The sequence below is a fragment of the Mercenaria mercenaria genome, chromosome 4 (genome assembly GCF_021730395.1).
Source record: "Mercenaria mercenaria strain notata chromosome 4, MADL_Memer_1, whole genome shotgun sequence".
Classification (NCBI taxonomy): domain Eukaryota; kingdom Metazoa; phylum Mollusca; class Bivalvia; order Venerida; family Veneridae; genus Mercenaria; species Mercenaria mercenaria.
This window is the reverse complement of record NC_069364.1, coordinates 43,980,946-44,001,988: the sequence shown is the minus strand read 5'-3', so window position 1 is coordinate 44,001,988 and position 21,043 is coordinate 43,980,946. Positions and strand designations below refer to the sequence as shown.

The following is a 21,043-nucleotide window of genomic DNA, read 5'->3' as shown; positions in this document are numbered from 1 at the left end:
ACTATTACTTGTTTTGAAGTTGCCGCCATTAACTAAAACATGAATTTTTATTTTCCATTGGAGGTATCTACAGAAAAGTTTGCCTGTATATGAAAAACAAAGTATTAACTTACTTCAAATGTTCTTTTATTTTGTTTTTAGCCATGTGCATTATGAGTTGTAAAAAAGAAGAAAAGATGCATAGCAAGAAACACAATATATATTCAAATTATTCCAAAAACCGTGCTATATTTAATATCTCGTTTAATAAAACTGAACAACATACATGAAATGCATTCACTCTTTTACAGAACACACGCACGCACGCACGCACGCACACACACACACACATAACAAAAATATATTACTACGATGAAAGTGTTCGTCTCGCCTACGGTCTTACAGGCGGTCGGTTGTTCTACCCTAATACCATGTTCTTGGTTGGGCAGTTGTGATCGTCCTAAACCACCCTGGAAGTTCGTCGTTTAAGATAAAATGGGTCGTTTAAAAACAACAAAAATATCATCATGTGAAATCACATTGCACGGTACGAGGGCTAACAGTTTTGGTCTATTGTCGGGCAAACAAGTGGTTTATTACCCGTACATGACATTAGCAATGAATTCTCCAAGTATTGACTTAAAACCAGGAGAGCTGTATTGAGCTATAGACCAGTTAACAGCACAAACTATGGACCGCCGATTTATACACGTAATCGTGTTATAAAAGCAAAAGAAAACAGAAATACACTTTTTGAATCGCTTGCCGGTCAATAGTCAAAACTATTGTACGAGTTCTGAAAGACCGAAGGCCGATAGTTTTGACTACTGACCGACGAATCATTCAATAAGTGTTCTTTAGAAATTTATTTAACAAATTCATTTTCAATTTTATTACTTATAAGCCCAGTAAACATGTGTTGAATACAGACTGGTCGTATGGCACAAATTATGGACCGGCGATATCTATAAGAAGACATGTAATAATTTCTATTATACGATCCGTGAACTAAAATAATGGTCAACAGATGCAATATGTAATCTTAAACAAAAACTTCAAAAATGTGTTTGACCCGTCATAATCATGAAATCGCGCAATGTGTTGAATAATTCTGACTGGAAGTAGATCTACCGATGCAGCTTTGAAACGTTGATGAAATGCGTGAAAAAGCAATACATATACAGCACGTGCTCCATGCTGAAAAAGAGATTGTCTTGCTAAGAATGAGCAGCTATACAATATCAAGGAAAAAGTTTAAGTAGTTTGTATAATATGTTTGAAAACATGTGAATAAGTATAAATAAAACTTCAGCTGAACACATTGCACTGAGAAGACACACCCATTCCAGAAGCTCCAGTTCTTTAGCGTGTCAGGTGTAAAGCACCCACACACGGGACCCTATGCCAATGTTAGTATGGTTTTTCGTTGGAATGCGCTTGGGCTGAGCTCACGCCACCCTGATTTCGTAGTCAATGTTAACACATTTTTACCGCAGGTCCGATGGGTCCGCTTTATAATATGTTTCTTTTTATACACCGATGAGCGTCTCTGTTGACGTCACTTCATGAGCATCACCGTAGACGTTATTTCCCCTTTTAGACTGAACACCGATTTACTCGTTCAAAGAACATACATAAAATACAATGCTTGCGAATCATTCTCTGTAGACAATTAAGAATATTTATATATTCAGCCTTTCATATCGAATTTTCTATTCTCGATCATATGCAGTTTTATTGCTCTCAACAGAAAAGCCATTTATTACTTATGCAAAGAATTAAATATGCATACTCGCAACAAAGACTGAAATTATTTTAAAAACAAACAACACAACTTCGTTATCATGCTTTCACAGTTTCCTCTTTCTTTTCCTTGTCTTTGTCTGTTATATTCACATCAAAATGAACTTGGTCCAGATATTCTATGGTCTGAAAAGAAACAGATCATTTAAGACAGTGTACTCGAAATGACAATCGGCAAATTCCGTTGGATTACGTATTGTCCGAATACGATTCCGGCACTTCCCGATAGTTACGGAAATTTATTTGCTGCATGTGACAACCGAATAATGCCGAAGTAGGATACGGAGAATACGTCATTGCACGGAAATTGCCGAGTGCCAGTACTGGTCCGTTACATTAATGTACGCTTGAATGGCGAACTAACCTTAAGAACAGAGAAATTATCTGATTAGATTTCTTTAAAATCTTATTATATTGCCATCAGTTAAATGAGTCGAAATAAGCTAAAGTAAGTATGGTAAATACAAAACTGTACATTAAATCCGACAACCGACAGTTCATGCAAGTATACATATCAAAATTGTGCACTAAATTAGTAGCCAATGAGATATTATGTCTTAGAAACCGAATGTTTATATGTATTTTCTCCTAAATATTGTTTATGTGATACAACATGTGATAATAGTATTTAACAAAACCTGAAAATAGAGGATAGGGACGAAATAGTACCTTCACCTGTATACGCAGTTAGAAATGTATGTACTTACAGAATGCCCTAATGTTTGTCAAGGAAACTGATCAATGATCTTAGTTTTGACCTTGATAAAAAAAACACACACATAATTGAGCCGCACCATGAGAAAACCAACACAGTGCATTTGCGACCAGCATGGATCCTGCTCCTGGTACGGCTCAAATTTTATTTCATTGTCAGCTGTCTTTTTCTTTCGATTATGTAATACTGCTACAAGTTAAAACATAACTCTTTAGACCTTTCAACAAATCATTGCCTGGGATTTCTTTTAAGTAACTGCATTTTTATCTGTTCTTACCTAAAGGCAATAAAAAGCATGGCGTTTTGAAGTACATACATTTCTCTACATGTCCATAAAGCTGATATATATTCAACAATACAGATATTTTATTTGTACAATGTTTTTCTCATATTTTTATACGTACTCTCACAGCTTTAATTATGTCCAATGAAGCGATAGTCTGCATTAAGTAAAAGATGGAGATCTAGTTTGCTTATAATATGCTTATATATTGTTATAGCTGACAACAACAACAACATCAATTCACACAAATGCTCTCTGTTACTGTCTTGAGCATAATAATAATATTTCACCCCTCGGCTTAACATTATACGTTAACGTAAATAAGAGATATAATGGTACTCTTTATCAATCACTATGTTACATATTTCACATTTTCCAAAAACGGGGAGCATGAAACATAAATCAAACTACTATTACGGTGCATTCGTTTACTGTTTTTGTCTGTGACCAAAAACAGACCTGGAACGTATGTGATATATTACAGACTCCGGTATATACCGGATTCAAGCGATTGGCATGACGAGTATCTGTAATAATCTATATTTTTTTGTAACTGTGGTAATCCTAACTCTAACCTTTAGTCAGTTTATTATACATATTATACACTAAATGCGTGCGGACATACAAAATCTGCGTATTTTTGCCGAGCACTCCAATGATAATGATTTTGTGACATGCACAGAACGACCACTCCAAGTCTGTAGTGAGCAACATTTTTTTTTTTTTTTTTTTTTTTTTTACTATTTGGCTTCCGTTTCCTGCCATAAGAGCCACTGGATTACCCTTTATGTTATTCGTGTAACATTAGACTGATTTTGGTTGAACAAGGGAGAATTAATTTTGTAACATAAGAAAATGTTTGCTTTTGCAAGGCGGGTTTAGCTTTTCACATCTGTCATATAGATATTATAATAAGTATAGCCAAAGCACGTGTTTTTAATTTTAATGAAACAAAAATCAAACATACCCTGTTACCCGCCTCTTGACGTCTATAATCTGCTTTGATAAATGCTGAAAACAAACAATTGGCAAACCATTATCCTATTAGGGAATCTATATAGTTGTATTTTCTATTTTTTTTACAGTTTTCTAAATGTTACTATTTACCCCCAAATGGTATTCTTAATTTTCAGGTTAAAATCACACTGTGAGACACTGGGCTCAGGATCCACTCCCCCCCCCCCCCCCACACCCACACACACACACCCACACACACATAAACACATCCCGCTCCCAGCCTTCCAATATCTTTTAGCATTTTAGCGCAAACATAGCATAGGTAACGATAACTGATTTTTAAAAAGCACTTTTTACCATCAATGCTCTATACTACAAGAAAGGCAAGTGTGAAACTGACGCTTGGAAACAATGGTCTTATATTATAGAGAATTGGTGGTAAAAAATCAATTTCATTTTTGATGGTCTTTAGCACATTTGACTATATATTCTAACCTGTTATGACTGTCCCGGCCAAAAGAACAGCTGACACAGTGATATTGGCTGATAAAACGCTGACTCGGTTGATTAATGCACGCATTCCTATAGTTAATATTATACCAAAAGTCTGAAAAACAAGAGAACAGTTTTTTGTAAATCCGTAGTCTATGCTCAGACCTTATGTTTTATTCACGGGAGATAACACCCGATGCTTTCCAAATTTTGTATAATTATTTCCCTTCTCTTCTCAATGGTCAAAATATAAAAATAAAACAGATTATCTATTCGGTAGCCAAACTAGTAAATCTAAGGCAAGTGGAGTTACACAAAGATAAACGACATGTAATTCCAGTAATATTTATACTCAGAATATGAAAAACATACTCAGTGGAAAAATTAATGTTTAAGCATATGCTTCAAATGACGTTAAGGTAATTTTATTTGATTAGACACGTGAAACCGGCTCTTGGTCTGTAGTATCTGAGGTTCAACTGTTAATAAAGAATGGTATCAAACTGTTGTAATAAGCAAGCTCACCTGAGCGGAAGCATTAAGAAGACCGGAAGATGTTCCCTCCGACTCTGGATACGTGATCTCAGCCGCAAATTCGAATCCAACTGGCAGATAACCAGTCATAAAAAACCTGAAATTAATGTTTGTTAAAGTTAAACATTATCAGACGATCATTGTCATATATGCACGGGTGTCTTACTACTCTCTACATTCAAGCACGTGCAAGGCAGAGGAATAAGACATCAAAAGGTTTGAGGGCACAAGTAGTAACCCCATTTATTTCCAGTGTAATTGGTAACATAGAGGATGTTTCTCAAACACTATTCTGCAAAGCACAAAGTGATATGTTTACTTATTATTCATTTACGGAGTATAAAAATTTGAGTAACTGAACCTCATAACAATTAATTTTAAATTTTATATGAGATAAACGAAAACTAGAACTTGTTGAATAACATATACATCTATGGAAAAAGATAAAAGCCCTATCCTACTATCATATACTGAAGTTATTTTTTAAACAGTGGTTGTGTTACTTTCTTTTCTTTCTTGTCAGCGAAATCAAACTAAATGTTTAGTATTTCGCAAAGTCTGAACCATTTTTTATAGAAGTTCGTGCACTTGCCATTTAATTTTGGAAATGCATTGTTTTTAGTTTTAAATTTTCTGTTTTAAATCTACGGAAAAATAGAACAGTAGTATAGTACCTACAATTTGCTCTAAATCTTGACATAAATGTATTATTTCGTGCACAAACAAAGAAATAAAATTTCTTTTAAAGTTGTCTTCATCGTACGAAAACATGATTTTTTGTTCTGCGAATTAATGTCGATATTTAGTTTGAGGAAATGAGTTCGTAACTAAAATATTCTGCTTACTAAGCATGATTTTATACTGAAAGTCTTTAGATATAGATAAAAGGTCTGTTCTATGGGAAGTAATAAAAGAAGCGGCTCTAAACTTAAAACATTGGCATTGTAAATGAGCCCGTTTGTTTGCCTCGTCCATATAAACCGTATCTATGTAACGGTACCATTTAACAACTTAACAAGAACCGTTGTGTGCTATTTGGTAAAATTGTGTTTTTGTTTGCTGTTGTTGTTGTTGTTGTTGTTGTTGTTGCTGCTGCTGCTGCTGCTGTTGCTGCTGCTGCTGCTGCTGCTGCTGTTGCTGCTGCTCTTCTTATTGTTGTACTATTTTTAAACCAGTTACTTTGATAAACATTTAGTTTATCTAACATGTACAGTGGAGAGTAGAATTTATGAAAGGTCGAATCAATCAGCTCTATCATCAAACTGAATTTGAACGAAGTTATAAATAAATGCCAAAAATAAGGGGGAAAAAATGTTTTCCGCTGGCCTGACTTAAACAAATTACAGACGTCGTTCAAATCTCACACCTCCTGTGGGATTGTCTTAAACAAATAACAACGGGTAATAACATTCTAAGAAGCAGACGATATTTGGAGAATCGGGAACTCTGCGTTTCCTTTGAGCTCATCATTGGAATCCGATCGATTTCTGCACAAAGAAATATCCAAAACTGTTGCGAGACTAGACAGTTCAATACAGCACCTATCTGTGAGTAATATTCACATGCAGATGCTGAAAACAGTGTAAACGTCGCAATTTGAGACAAAAACACTTTGCAGTGTTAAAAGGTACGGTGTACAGAAGCCGCCATTTCAGAATTCATTTCAGTTATATAGCGGCAAACCTTTCACTGTATGACGAAATATTCCTTTATGTTTTTGTTAGTATTAAATATATCATTCTGATTTATTGATACACTGTACGTGTATTTCATAAATTGTTTATGTTAGATAGAGTATTTCTACTGATGTGTTAAATACCATTTTACCCTTATATACACATTTCATAAAGATTTCATACCAATCAAAAATACTATCCACCAAGAGAAACCGCCGCACTATAACGACAATAGCTTCATTAATTTGACTTCTAAATTACACTCTCAAACAGTGAATCCTAGTGCTTGTACAGGTTTTACGTGACCTTCGCTCTTGTAAGACAGTCTTATGTCCCTGTATATGTGATATAATAAAGTGAGCACGAAATATCACTTACCCTAAAGCTGCGGACGTCAGAAACACCACCCAAATCAGGCCAACACCCATTGTAAACGTTAACGCAACCATGCCGGCCATGGACAGGAAATATATACCTACAGTGGTTGGTCTGAAAAATAAAAATATATATACAACTCTGTATCACTTTTTATGAAAATGTTCATCAACTGAAGTGAAATGAACAATAAGTATCGGATGACGTCAAAGGCATTATACGTAACAATGCGTCAGAGACTGAAGGATAGACGAAATAAATGACGCCTACCGGTTGCTTTACCACTCAACATTGACTTACCAGAATAACTGAGTCGAGTCTGTGTGAAACTTTATATAGTCCTCTCTAATCATACCCCAGTAGCATTGTAAAAACGTTCTTACTTTTTAAAAACCCTGTCTTGCGATACAAACCTATCTTTAATCGAAACTATTAATTTGATTAAGTCTTGTTTAACCACATACCAGTCACTATCTTACACACTTACTTCACTGATTTAGTCCTGACCCATTATCTTACATACTACTGATTTAGTCCGGTCTTACCATACACCAGTCTCCAGAGTACCCTTCCCCTACTTTTACTGTGTCATATTTCTCAACTCAAGCGGGTTCTTTCTATACTGCGATTTGACTGCCCTTTGCTTCACAGCCATCAGATGAAAATGTGCTATTTTCCAGGCTAAAAGTTTGCTTACAATATGTTTGCAGAATTTGTTAAAATAACTATTCAGCCACGAACCAAACTACATAGTACATAGTTACTTTACTGATTTACTCCTGCCTGACAAATACTATATTACATATTTACTTAAATGACTTAGCTATGTGTGCTATATATGTACTTACATGATTTAGTCCTGTCTAACCATACACTAGCCCATAATACATACTTACTTAAACGATTTAGTCCTGTCTAACCATATACCAGCCACTATAGAACCGACCACTCCTGCCAACACTAATACAAGGCCTATTTGTCCGGCACTCTGTTCATGTCCCTGTGAAAACATTTAAAATTTAATACACACCCAATCTCAAAAACATTCACTATTGAAACGCACGCAAAATCAATATCAGATACCAAACGTTATAAACGTGACACGATATGTCTTTGTTCCATTTTTACGTGTAATAAAATGCAAGTAAAAATTGTTGAAGTTTTTAATAGCAATAGTAGTATATATAAAACAAGAAGGGCATGATGGCCATAGACCGCTCAACTGAGTTACACAGATGGCCACGGAAGGAATATATCTGTGTAATTATTTTGAAATAAGTCCCACTATTTTCTGACAAGAATATTTTTAAAGTCTCCACTAGATAAATACGGCCGGGTAATGTTCTTGTGTTTGGGGGAGGCGGGGAGGAGGGGAGGAGGGAGATGATGACATAGGATACTAAGAGACAATATAAAAAAGGAATAAAAATAAAAGAAATCAAGGCCATAGCGGTAATGAGGAAGAAATTTGGTAGAGAATGACTGTGAAATTATTTTGAATTTGGGACAACAGCTTCAGAGGGGAATATTTTTTAAGTTTTCCATATAGCCATATAGAGAAAACTATCACCACCCCTATGCGGCTATGTTTTTAACAAATCAACATGTCTTGAAAGAATTTAGTAGAGGGTAACCTAAGGATCATTTCTAGGAGATTTTCGAAGTTTTCCATTTAGCCATATAGGGACCGCCCCTGGTAGTCATGTTTTTAACAGAAAATACTTATTTGAAGGAATTCGGTAGAAAGTCACTTAAGGTACATTGCTGGGAAATTATTTTGAAATCGGACCAACAGTTTCAGAAAAAAAGATTGTTAAAGTTTTCCATACAGCCATATAAGGGAAAACTAACTCCGCCCATGCACTGGCGGCCATGTTTTTTTTAAAGAAAGAAATATTTGAAGGAATTTGGTTAAGGGTCACCGAGGAACATTTTTCTAAAATTAGTTCAAAATCGTGCCAGAGGTTTCTTACAAGAAGATTTTTAAAATTGTTCATTTCGGTTGCTATGGAAACCAGAACTGAGATGAATGTCCTAGATTTGAAGGAATGTGAAAATAATCCACCCAAGGAAAATTCCTGTGAAGTTAGTTAAAACTGGCAAAGTGGTTTCACAGGAGATATTCTTTAAAGAAATTGTGGGACGACAAACATCAAACGATCCTATAAAAGCTCACCATGAGCACTTTGAGCTCAGGTGTGCCAAAATAGTCCGATGTAAAATTATTTTGAACACAGTCATTGTTTTGCGTATGACATAAAATATCTGCATTAATTCCTTGTAGATATCTTATGCTGAAAAAATATATTGTTTTTATTATTGATACATAGAATGCTATACAGGTTAAGTTTAAAAAGTTCACAAAAGGTGTATATTCAATGTCATGTACTCACAAACCCCTTTAAAGTATAAAGCTGTAGATTATTGTCAAATTCTTAATGCATGCTTATTTTTAAGATTTTTAAACGAAAATTTTTCAAGCCTTCGAAATATTTTAGCCACGCGCTTACTAATTTGAAATTGCCAGATATTAAACATGTTTGTTTAAGAAGTTATATATTCCAAACAATGATTTGTCATTTGATAATCGATAGCGGCCAGACTTTCTATATAGAAATAAAAAGGGCATGTACACATTTTACTTAATGAAAATACTAAATACAAGAATCCTTCGATATCGGTGCAAAAATGTTATCCATTTTCAACATTTGCTTTATCACATGATACTTTTAAAATAAATTTTGTCGTTTATTTTGATTGACCCACGCCACGATTTATAATGCCATCATTTCGTCTTTTTGTCCCTTCTATTTTCTATATAAAATGTGTTAAAGTGGCAAAAATGAGTTTATTTAAAGCAAGTTTTTTGTGTAGACTCCAGTTGGAATATTAAATAAAACTAGGATACATCAACCCTACAGACTTGTGAACGTTCTTAAGATGGCAATGCTAGCATAGAATGCAATACTAGCGTGGTAACTAACAATATGCCAACATAAATACAACAGCGGTAACGTAAATTCTGGCTTAACTGTGACAATACTATATAGCTAGCAGTTACACCGTCTCTATCTTTTTAGATTACACCATTTCGTAACCATAACAACAAACGAGAACTGTTACGTATGTGTGTTCATCTGCCATTGTGTTTTTTAAGATGGTAACGACGTTAACCACGTTACAGTTGCCGTTTGCTGATACACATACAACAAACAGTGTCACAGCCAATAGAGTGTAGTAGATGACTTTGCCACATACTCTTCAACATTTCACTCACAATTTGCAAGGTAACTAGCGGTTTGCAAACAGACCCAGTGTATTGTGCAACCTTTATTTCTAACAAAAATTAATTTTCTTTTCAAGTTATAAACTTCAGATCTCTTGAAAAAGGAAAGTGAAATAAGATGTTTCACCAAATTTCAAAAACAGTTTACAATGAAAGCAAGACACTTTTTGTTCACAATACACTGACCGAAATAAGGCGGCAATATGTTATAGTTGGACTTTTGTATAAAACAATCCCTTTTTATACTTATCTAATTTATATGGACTTTCTTCTCAATACCTAATAAGTTATATAAAATTGCTCTTGCAAGCTATAATTCAATTTTCTGCCTTCTGAATATGTATGTCTGCCTTGATACGTGTTTGTTAAACATATCGTCGATTTACATGGTGACGTTACCATTCTAAATAATGCATAAATCAAGTATTTTAGTAACGTAAATTAAGTTTTATTGTAACGTAAATGTCACATAGTGTAGTTCAATGTAAAACAAAATAAAGATTACTCTTTTTAAATGAAGTAGATATGTGCTGAAACATAACAACAATTCTTCAAATCAATGGTATTACCACAAAAAATCAAAACATTATAAATATCCAGAGTTACGTATGCTACTAATTCTCTATTGTTACCTTTCCAATATATATGTACTTACTGGAAAGTAGTACAATATGATTGGGTTAAGCAACGTCCCAATACCATAGTAACATCCAGTGTTGATACCTTTAGATAGGCAATATAACTACATTAAAAAATAGTCAAGCACATAAGTGAGTAGTCACATCAAAATGAACCACTTTTTAAATCTATTTTTGGAATTTCGGATTTTTACACATTTTTTTTATATAAAATCACATGTTTTTAAAAGCCTTTATCTTTCTGTTATGTTTTAAAATTTTGTAAGAAAAAAGTCCCATGCTTTTGGTGTTAAAGAAAGTTTTAACGTCGTTTCTCCAAAAAGATGTCATTCTGCAAGATGGTAATTTTTTACGTGACTACTCATATAATAAAATTATATAAGTAAGACAGATATTATATGCTGTTATTCGTTGCAAATATTTCTTTCAAATACAAATCTCTATGGTTCTTTTTTTTTTTTTTTAAAGTAATGATAATTTGACTGATAAAAAAATCAAACGTGGCATTAAATGCCCGTTAAAACTGAGTATAAAGATAAAGAGTTCTAGACTATTTGCATGAAGCAATGTCCTTTATGAACAGGAAGCAAATGTATGGTGACTGAAAAAGGACATTTAGTGCGCGAGGTTTATGGGGCATATTTCGTTGTGTCATTCTAGCGCTACGAAACGAAATTATCAGTTTACCACAACGAAACATTGTACGCGTTTTATTTTGCGCTGGATAGCATGAAAACGTGCGCATGCCAACGCGACAAAATGAAATGTCCTAAATATTAGTCACCATACAAAAGAATACTTGTTCAGTTTGAAGTGTCATCTGCTTATCATTCCATAGAACATATTTTAGAACAGCTAATTACATCATACAGAAGAATAATTGTTCATTTTGAAACAGTCTATAGAACATATTTTAGAACACCTAACTACTATATTTAATACCTCATGTTGATTTCTAATTCTCCATATCATTCTATAAGTAAAGGTTAAATCATTTATTGACTTGCTAACGAAATAAAGTACTGATGTAAGGGTGCGTAGCAAATGAAAACCACAACTTTATTCATTAGAAGGTCAATAAGTATAATTATAACCTATTTATAGTTTAACAAATTAAACAGTAAGTAAGCAAGTCCGCCCCTCCACACCCCCCCCCCCCCACACCCCCCCCCCCCCCCCCCCCCCCACAACCCACCCATATTGCCAACTAAATGATCTATTTATGGATTCATCTAACTGCTGACTGGATGTTTAAACTAGTTAAATTATAAAGAAATACAGGGATAAAGTAGCATTTCTGCCGAAATAGGAACAAGAAAATGAACCGATATGTTGCGAATCAGGAAGGTCAGTGCCATTGAGTATGCAATCCAAAATTATCTTATTGACATGGTAGAAACAGATAACCGTACTAACACCTTACATTATAGTTTCTGTAAGCGCACGCCTACCAGCAACTGAAAGAAAATACTAGACCAGAAGAACCACAAAATAGACGGAAGTGCTATAGGTTAAAACTCACTACAACTGGTTCTAGACTGTTGGAAAAAGCAGAACATCGCAAGAAAAGCTTTATTAAAACCGCAGGCTTGTGAACAAACCTGTGACAGTTCATGTCTCTGTATGTAAGACTGGATAAAATACAAAATACAACCGCAAGAATAAGCTAGACAACTTCAAGGACGTTTAGTATGAAACGATCTGAGAGAAACAAGAAATTGCTGAACTTAAACAAGAGAAAATATGACAAGGACAGACCAATTGAAATCAGGAAATATGACTTGGATAGGTAAAGGGAAACAATAAATTCAGTCAGTAGGCAATGTTCTGAACCTTTTGTACAAATGAAATCTGATTTGTACTGTCTTCAACTGACAAAATTTATATAGGTAAATAACTAACAATATATATACATGTAAGCAGATTTGATCCAGTATTTACTTGAGGACAATTCCAAAGGAAAATGGTAGATGAAACAAAACAAAAGAAAGAAGCGATATCTAACGCTTTTGTCAAAGGAGGAAGAGTAGATCACCATTTCAGACGCAGACAGGTCACTGGAAAAGAGAAATATCGCAAACCTAACCAAGTCAATGCAGTCTAAAAAGAAAATGCGACAAACCGGATAACGGCATTCAGTTCAGAGCCGATATACACAACTGGTCCAATTTCCATCAAGTATAAAAAGTACAACTTTACGGAAAATGGGCTCAACACTTTATTTTTCACATGGTGGCACAAAAAAGGCGTTTAAATTGATTTAAGTCGACCAAGTTTGTATGATACATTTACATGTTGCAGTGAAATACCAATAAAATTACATTATGAATCAACACATTAAGCAAATATTTGAAAATTCTTACCATATGTAAGTGTTAATAAAATAAAATTCCGATTATGAAAGAGATTTTTCAATGAGCCTAAGTAGTTTTCCTGGTGTGATCCTTGATTAGCGAGCATCTGTGCCTTGCTCGGCGGTCTTGGTGGCTTGTCTTTAAATACTGAAAATGAAATATGATTCGAGATGCAAGTTGTGGAGTACTAAAAGCAGTTTGTTTTACACTGCAGTTTGGTTTGCTAGATTTTGTCAGGTTCTCTTTTTCCCTAAAATTGCAAAGAATCTGTAAACCTCTAAATGGACTAAACTCCAACTTTCCTACCATCCTATTATCAGACTGGGATTGAAAATTATACATTTTCGAAGAAAATATCTGTCTTAGGCGAATGCACTTTTAAAACGTCTATTTTAGAACAAATCTGAAGGTTCCAATTCGACCAGAACTAAAATATGACCATAAATTCTATGAAAGGAGACAGAATATTCCAACAGTATATTCCTATAATCCTAAATAAAATCTGTTTCAGCGATACTCAGCGACTCATGATTATTTTTTAAAAAAAATGATTAAAGAAAAAAAAACTAAATTCAGAAACATTTTTTAGTTCTGAACATCGCTTAATGACGTAAGTATAATACTTACCAACAACAATTATTATAAACAAGGCAGTGGTTACGCCGGCCCATATGTAAAACATGATACCCAAATCCCTGCCAATCTCAGAGAGAGACTCGCTGTTGGGAACCAGTAATGGGGGTATAAGGAAACCAGCTGCACACCCAACCTGCAAAAAAGTACAAACTTTCAAACTTCTCTATTTCATGTTTTATGAAAATTTAAAAAATCGTGAAATAATGAAGTGTGAAGTCGCGAAATTCATGTTTTCAATCTTCACGATATCACTTTTTATGAAATGAAAACAATCGTGATCTTGCGAAGTGTAAAATCGCAAACTTTATGATGTTTTTAGTTCACAATTTCACTTTTAACGTAATTACAAAACGTGACGTTATGCGGTATGAAATCGTATAGTTCATGATTTCATACTTTGCGATTTCTCGTTTAAATCGTGAAGTCATGAAGTATAAATCGCGAACTTCATGATTTAATATTTCAAAATTTCAAATCTTCATGATTTTACATTTTATAAAATTTAAAAAATCGTGAAGTCTTGAGTGTGATTTCATACTTCACGATTTCACGTTTTATCAAAAAATCATGATGTCTTGGATTGTGAAATAGTAAAGGTTATGTTTTCATACTTCACGAGTTCACGTTTCCAGTATGGAAAATATCGTAAAATCGTGAGGTGTGAAATCATGAAATTCATGATTTTCAAGTTTTAAGTTGCGCGATGTGAAATCACGAAGACCACTGGTTTTGCGTAAATGCGTACCATATCATCACACAATATTAAAATCATAGCGTATCACGACATTAAAATTTAATTTGTGCCATTACCTAACAATATTGGAATGATAGTGTACCATTATCAACACATATAAATGTATGATATTTTTGATATATATATAGAAATGCCGACGCACTTTCATGACACCGGAGAGCGGGACATTCCAATACGATATATTGATACCTGTCAATCTATCTGACAGTGGACCCGTAATGACAAAATCGGTAATTTCCGTAATTACGTTTTCTCCATATATGACCTCGGTATTTTCCGGTCAACATCGAAACCTCTGCTCGGTATAAGCTACATTTACGGTCAAAAAATGAAAAAAATAACAGACGAGAATACGGATTTGCACGGAAATTGTCGAATGTCGTTACAGACGAGAATACGGATTTGCACGGAAATTGTCGAATGTCGTTACAGACGAGAATTCTGATTCGCACGGAAATTGTCGAATGTCGTTACAGACGAGAATACGGATTTGCACGGAAATTGTCGAATGTCGTTACAGGTCCACTACCTTAAACATGAACGACTGATTAACTGAATATCTTTACCTGATTTCCAAAGACTCCAATTGAAGTCGCCGTTGAGACTTGGTTGGGCCCGAACCAGACGGCTGCAAGGCGAGCAGGAATGCCTAGTATAAAGATCTGCGCTATGGCACATAGCGTCTGAGCAAACATAAGGACCGCAAATCTGTCTGGTGCTAAACATGCACATTTAATCCAAGCGCCTAAAGCGTTCAGAAACGCTCCACAGATCAAATTTAATCTAAGACCTTTTTTGTTCAGAAGCCATGTAGCCGGGAATATTAAAGGAATATAAACTAACATGTAAATCATAGAGAGCCAATCAATGGCTGATTCTTGTTGGAAAGAATCCTCTGGAAGACTCTCGTTGTAATATTTCATGATGACATTTCCAATTATATTCAAATGAATCCACTGGTAAGCGTTACTGAAGGAATATGCTACAAACAGAAGTAACATAAACCATCGTCGTGTATACACCTTCGGAGCCATGTTCATTTCGTCCATGGTGCCGGTATTCGTTGCGATGGAGTCTGTCGGCGTTACTGGTGGAAGCAATTTATCAGCAGAACTCCCCGGTCGGCGCGGCTCCCTGGACAGAAGGCCCCCTGCAGAGAAAAAATATTAATATATGATATGTGCACATGTGAGAGAAAAACTGATGTATTGCATATATATAGATTATAGCAACTTATGATTTTTTTTTATTTAATCATAGTAAAACTGCATGTCGTTAGGTGTTTGCCTATTTTGTAGCAAAGAAATTATTCTGTGTTTACATTCAATGAATACATCCAATTTAGCGAAAATGTAAATCCAAGCATAATACAAATGACACGTGCAAAAAGGAAAAGTTACTCTACTGTAGCAACGGCAAAAGTATAATACCTGTACGATCCAAAATTTTGAAACTTACCTTCTTCTTACAAAAGAATCTCACAGAAGACTAAAATATTTTGGCTGCTACATAAGGGAAAAGCACATCTATCCGAATGACCTTATACGACGTACAAAAATTTGAAAGTGGGAGATAATACAAATATGAATGATAGTACATAGTTTAGAAGTTAATATGCTAGCTCGGTATATTGAGTGATAAGATGCCATTCCCGTGTTTGCTTATCAACAAAGTTCAATGTCCATGCGCCTTATGTCACTGCTGATTACAATAAATAATAATAATGATACTAATGATGATGATGATGATGATGATAATTATAATAATAATACTGATGATGGTGATGATGATAATAATGATGATGATGATGATGATGATGATGATAATGATGATGATGATAATAATAATGATGATGATGATGATAATGATGCTGCTGATGATGATAATAATAATAAAAATAATAATAATAATAATAATAAAAGTAATAATATAATATAATATAATAATATAATAATAATAATAATAATGTGAATAAAAGTGTTGAAATCTTTTTAAAATCAATATGAACTGAAAACCGTTGCTGTTGCATTTCCAGAGCTTGAAAGTGGTCGCTTTGGAGCTTTGTAAACGACAGTCAAAATATATGTGTCGGATTTCTGTACACAAATGTTTGATATTGGTTTGAATCCCTGTAAGAACTGTATACATAGCATTAAGGACAATGCGCTAGAATATTGACTACAACCATTTAACAAGTGTAGCTGCACGCCGGTACTGTAAGCCTAGGCTTGTACATTAGTAAAAACGAATAAAAATATCATATCATCATGACACCTCCACACCACCGCCCCTCTTAAACCAGTATTAAGTAAATAACTACATTTTTCCTTTATTACTAACGCAGAGGTGAATGGCTTGAAATTAGGTAAATAAGCGGTTTACATTTTTGTAATATAAGGACAGGACGATGACCTTAGCTGAACTACATTCTTTAAACCCGTGCATGGGCCTAAGCACGGCAAATAGGGTCGGGTCTAGGATCATGGATTTGGGAGGGACCAGAGTTAAGGAGTGCGGGGGACGTACGCTAAGGAATCTATTTGGCTAATATCCTTAGGACGGCCAGCACATATTTATGCAATCTCGCCAGGCATACGTATGTTTTTGACAACACAGAAAATGACGTTACTCGACCTTCAGCTATTTCCGGAAGTAAATAAAATGAAAGTAGAAATGCTAAACTTGAAAACGAAAGCCGGATTTTGATTCGTAGATAGTCAGGGATAGTCAGGGGTCAAGCGCAGGGGTCACCCCGTCTAAATGTATGGCGTGGACTTCATTTTTTTTTTTTTTTTTTTTTTTTTTTTTTGCTATTGGGGAGCCAATTTCCAGCACTTTATTACGAATTGAAATTACCTGGGCTTTAGTACAGCATGTCAGCTTTTAATCTATGAAAAAAAATATATGAGCTCTGGATAAACAGAAATCCAACAGGGTTCCGTAACGGACCAAGGGTAGACTGATAATTTTGGAAATGTCATTTTTGATGTTGTCTGAGAGTGTCAGTATATGCCTCAGATATAAGATATAACCGTATTTGAGAGCTGCAGACCTAGACATTTCAGAAATATTTTCAAAATAAGTTTCGTGTCATAAATGTTGTTTCTACGGAAGCGTGAAAGGGCCATCAGACGCTAATACGTTTTAGTACGTTAAGGCTGCGGAAAGGATATACCTCAAATGATGCAATATGATGTACATTTGAAATAGGCTGAGATGAATGTTTGAAACAATGTCTTTTTTAAATATGTATTGTTTTAGAAAAAAAAACTACTAAAGATTTAAAAAAAAAAAACGAAAAACAAAAACGAAACAACTGGACAATGCCGATAGCTTTTTGATTTGTCCTCCGTTCCCACCATTATCTATATAAAATTTTGGCGTGCAAAGCGAGCCGAAAATCGTGTCTAAAATGACTAATGCCTCAAATTTGGGCTATCCAAATGTATGCTCGACGGATGTCAGTGGGGCTGCGAGCGTCCCGCTTCCATTCCACCCATTTAGATCCACCCACCCGCCATCAAATCGTGCAGAATTAAATCAATAACTAACTAATGGCGGATAAAACTGGATATGACCAGTTACATAGGTCAATTGAATAAACTCGGTTAATAAGATATTTAGGAAAGCATTTTCTATTCAAGCGTTATTTGATGTAAATTTGAATAAACTTTTATCGTCATTTGTAATGGTACACTCCATGCTAAAATATAGAATGTGTTTTCCTCAATGTATGTATGTGTGTGCAGGGGGAGGGGTTGCGTGGGTGTATGTGAGTATATTCAAACAGAAAATAATGTGATTATGTGATTTCCGTTGATTGGTTTCAATCTAAACTTTGGATGTTCTCACGCCTGCGCCGCTACTGACAACGGCCGCATATGAATCACTTAACAAAATAAAAGTACAAAATCTATACTCAAATCTGTAACTTAAAAATAAACAAAATTACTGACATAAAGTATAAAGACAAATTCTATAAACAAGAGTTGACAGAAAGAAACTTACCCATTTTATGTTAAGAAATATATCCTTTAAGTACTTATCGCCAACCAATTGTCCTCCTCAGGTAATTAACTAAAGGGACCGCTCATTAAAAATGTTATGTCATTTAGCACTATTACCCTTCCTTCTTCTGTTCACTGCCCGCCATAATTAACCTATATATTTCACAATGCCAACGCCAGGTAGACTTTTTTACTCCGAGACAGGTAACTTTGGCATACTATATGAATATACTTTATCCTTGCTGGCGTTTGCTTGCGTGAAAAATATATCAACATTTCATTCCCTCTAGCACGTAGCAAAAAAAATGCAATAGGAAAAAAAAAACAGTTGGTGAGTAATGGCCACGGTTTAATGGTGAAGAACTGAAGAGCTCAAAATTTCTTTTCTTTTTTTTCAGCGCGACTGCATCTAAATTCCTGGCTATATATACTAACACGATGTATGTAAACACTGTCATTGAACGTTCTCTCAACATCTATTTTTACAGCGCTTTGTCGAAATCGATACTAATTAAGTTCCTGTAAGGCGCAAAACATATGAATTGCAATACAGTTAGTAATTTCCATCATATATGGGACGAAGAAGGAAACATTCTCTATTGGTGTATCCTGTATACTGCTTGTATCGTATGTTTGCACCCGCTGTCTCCGGGACAATTCTGATCGATAATTGGTTTGATTTCTACGGAAGACATTGCGGATCATATCAATAAAGAAAGCGATCTGTTTCAAACTATATCGCGTTTTTTTATAAAGTTCATCTAGCAATATCCACTCTTAAGAAAACTGCATTGGCTATGGTGCCAAATGTGTCCTTCGGCTTTAGCAAACACGTGTACATAAATGCCCGATCTCATTTGGACCTTATTTTGAGGCACGAATCCTTTATTTATCCACACTTGATCTATATTTCTACAACGAAAACAGGCATGACTGCAACCTGTGTAGTCTTTGATAGAAAATCGGTAAATATGACATTTATTTTATCTTTTTAGTTGAAATAGGGTAGTAAAATGGTTGCATCATTCAATTTTGTTTTAAGTACACCGTGCTAGAAGTAAACCCCAACCGGAATGTTAAAGACATTGTCAGATATATATCACTAATTGCCTTAGAAGTTTTGTCATACAGTTTCAAAAGTTTTTTTAACAAATCCGTGGTCAGTTTTTCTTAAATTAATCCATTTTCTGAAAATAATGAGCAGTCAATGTTATAAATATGACATTTATAAACAAACAAGTATATCCCCGAGTAAATTCTTTGGCACTGCAACACTTTAATATTCAATATAATGGTATACAAATACGGTATGACGTGATGTTGAATCTTATATATATAATAAGCCGGTGGACTTAACAATTAAGTAACACATGTTAAACGATGGCGACAACAATTCTCTTCATAACGTACTTTCTACAATTGATTTCCGATATCATTTTGCATAAACCTATGGGCCTATATCAACTTATATCATTACAGGCTTCCTCGCATAAGTTGCCAGTCCCATAATTTGTGCTTTACGACCAGCACACTCTGAACTGATTTTTGGACGATTTATATTATGATGCAGGCATACGGCAAAATAAAATAAAACTATTAACACATGCAAATGAGCAATGTTTATGAAGCAGCTTTCACAGTGTCGTGAACACTACTTCACGAGCAATGTTGTGAAAACTATTCAGTGATCAACGTTCCGTCAGTAGTTCTCAGAGCTGTGAAGATTTTACATTGACCATCAGGAATGGAAAAGCTGAAATCGTCTACCTTGCACAATACAGCGCTGTCAAAGTAGCATTTCAGGGACAAAAAAAAGAAAAGAAAAAACTGATACCAAAATACATGTTCTCTTCTCTAATGCCCCGAAAAGGGCCGACATGTTTGTTTTCTTTAACATATCCACATCCTTCCAGGAACAGATTATCAGTAAAGATCAAGTGGGAGAGGACAAGGGGAAATTTGTGTGCGGAAAATGAGGTCGGTTAGCCTCCTGCTAATTTTGCAAATGGCGTCAAGGGTGGTAGGGGAAATAACTTTAAATGAGGAAGAAGGGGTCAGTTTTTGGTACTTCTTTCGCATCAACATTAAATCTCACCCATTTGATGTACGCACGTATTGAGCGTACTATATACTGACTAAAGATTAGGGTTAGGTTTAACATAGGTTTACGGTTTTCCCGTCTATAGATAATGTGTACGTGTATATGTCAAAGTAAACCTATATACCGTTCAACTTGGGAATATTTTCTATACCTTCACCGTTTTTTGTTGTTGTTGTTTCTACCCATAATTCTTGGAACTGCTGCCGCGCAGTTCACGCAGTAAATAATTATCAGGACGACATTTGATAAAATAAAATTGCTTATAAACAATCCGGCGCCGCATTACCGTTATAGATATGTGAAAAAGAAAACAGATTATTCTTATACTATCGTATTCCAACGAGTTGAAAATGTGCGGTATTAATGAAATCGGTGTTATGTAATGAGTTCAAGCGGCCCGCTTTTTGTTTCAAATATTGAATAATATTGAAAAACATAACAGCAGTGTTGGAA

General features: G+C 34.8%; 1 protein-coding gene across 3 annotated transcripts; it reads right to left on the bottom strand.

Annotated features, from left to right (window-relative positions):
• Positions 1 to 109: 109 nt before the first annotated feature.
• Positions 110 to 19,779, bottom strand: LOC123551585 (feline leukemia virus subgroup C receptor-related protein 2-like). 3 transcript variants are annotated; one of them, XM_045340628.2, is made up of 12 exons: positions 18,491 to 19,779; positions 15,049 to 15,632; positions 13,720 to 13,861; positions 13,102 to 13,239; positions 10,756 to 10,823; positions 7,711 to 7,814; positions 6,818 to 6,928; positions 4,755 to 4,860; positions 4,233 to 4,344; positions 3,748 to 3,791; positions 2,902 to 2,937; positions 110 to 1,908 (listed from the first exon to the last, which is right to left on the bottom strand). In XM_045340628.2, the coding sequence occupies exons 1-12, from the start codon at positions 18,492 to 18,494 to the stop codon at positions 1,822 to 1,824; spliced, it is 1,536 nt and encodes a 511-aa protein (XP_045196563.2). In that variant the 5' UTR covers positions 18,495 to 19,779; the 3' UTR covers positions 110 to 1,821. The 3 variants fall into 3 exon arrangements, with proteins under 3 accessions (XP_045196563.2, XP_053397026.1, XP_045196562.2); XM_053541051.1 differs by lacking the exon at positions 18,491 to 19,779 and adding an exon at positions 15,941 to 16,097; XM_045340627.2 differs by lacking the exon at positions 2,902 to 2,937 and having other exon boundaries at positions 18,491 to 19,777.
• Positions 19,780 to 21,043: the final 1,264 nt, after the last annotated feature.

What these genes read in the sequence shown, in the direction of transcription:
- LOC123551585 (XM_045340628.2), bottom strand. An exon ending in GACAGGACTAAATCGTTTAA is followed by an intron (nt 6,929 to 7,710) that starts GTAAGTATGTAT and finishes TTTATTTTTCAG; the next exon opens with ACCAACCACTGTAGGTATAT. An exon ending in TTCTTAATGCTTCCGCTCAG is followed by an intron (nt 4,345 to 4,754) that starts GTGAGCTTGCTT and finishes CTTGTTTTTCAG; the next exon opens with ACTTTTGGTATAATATTAAC.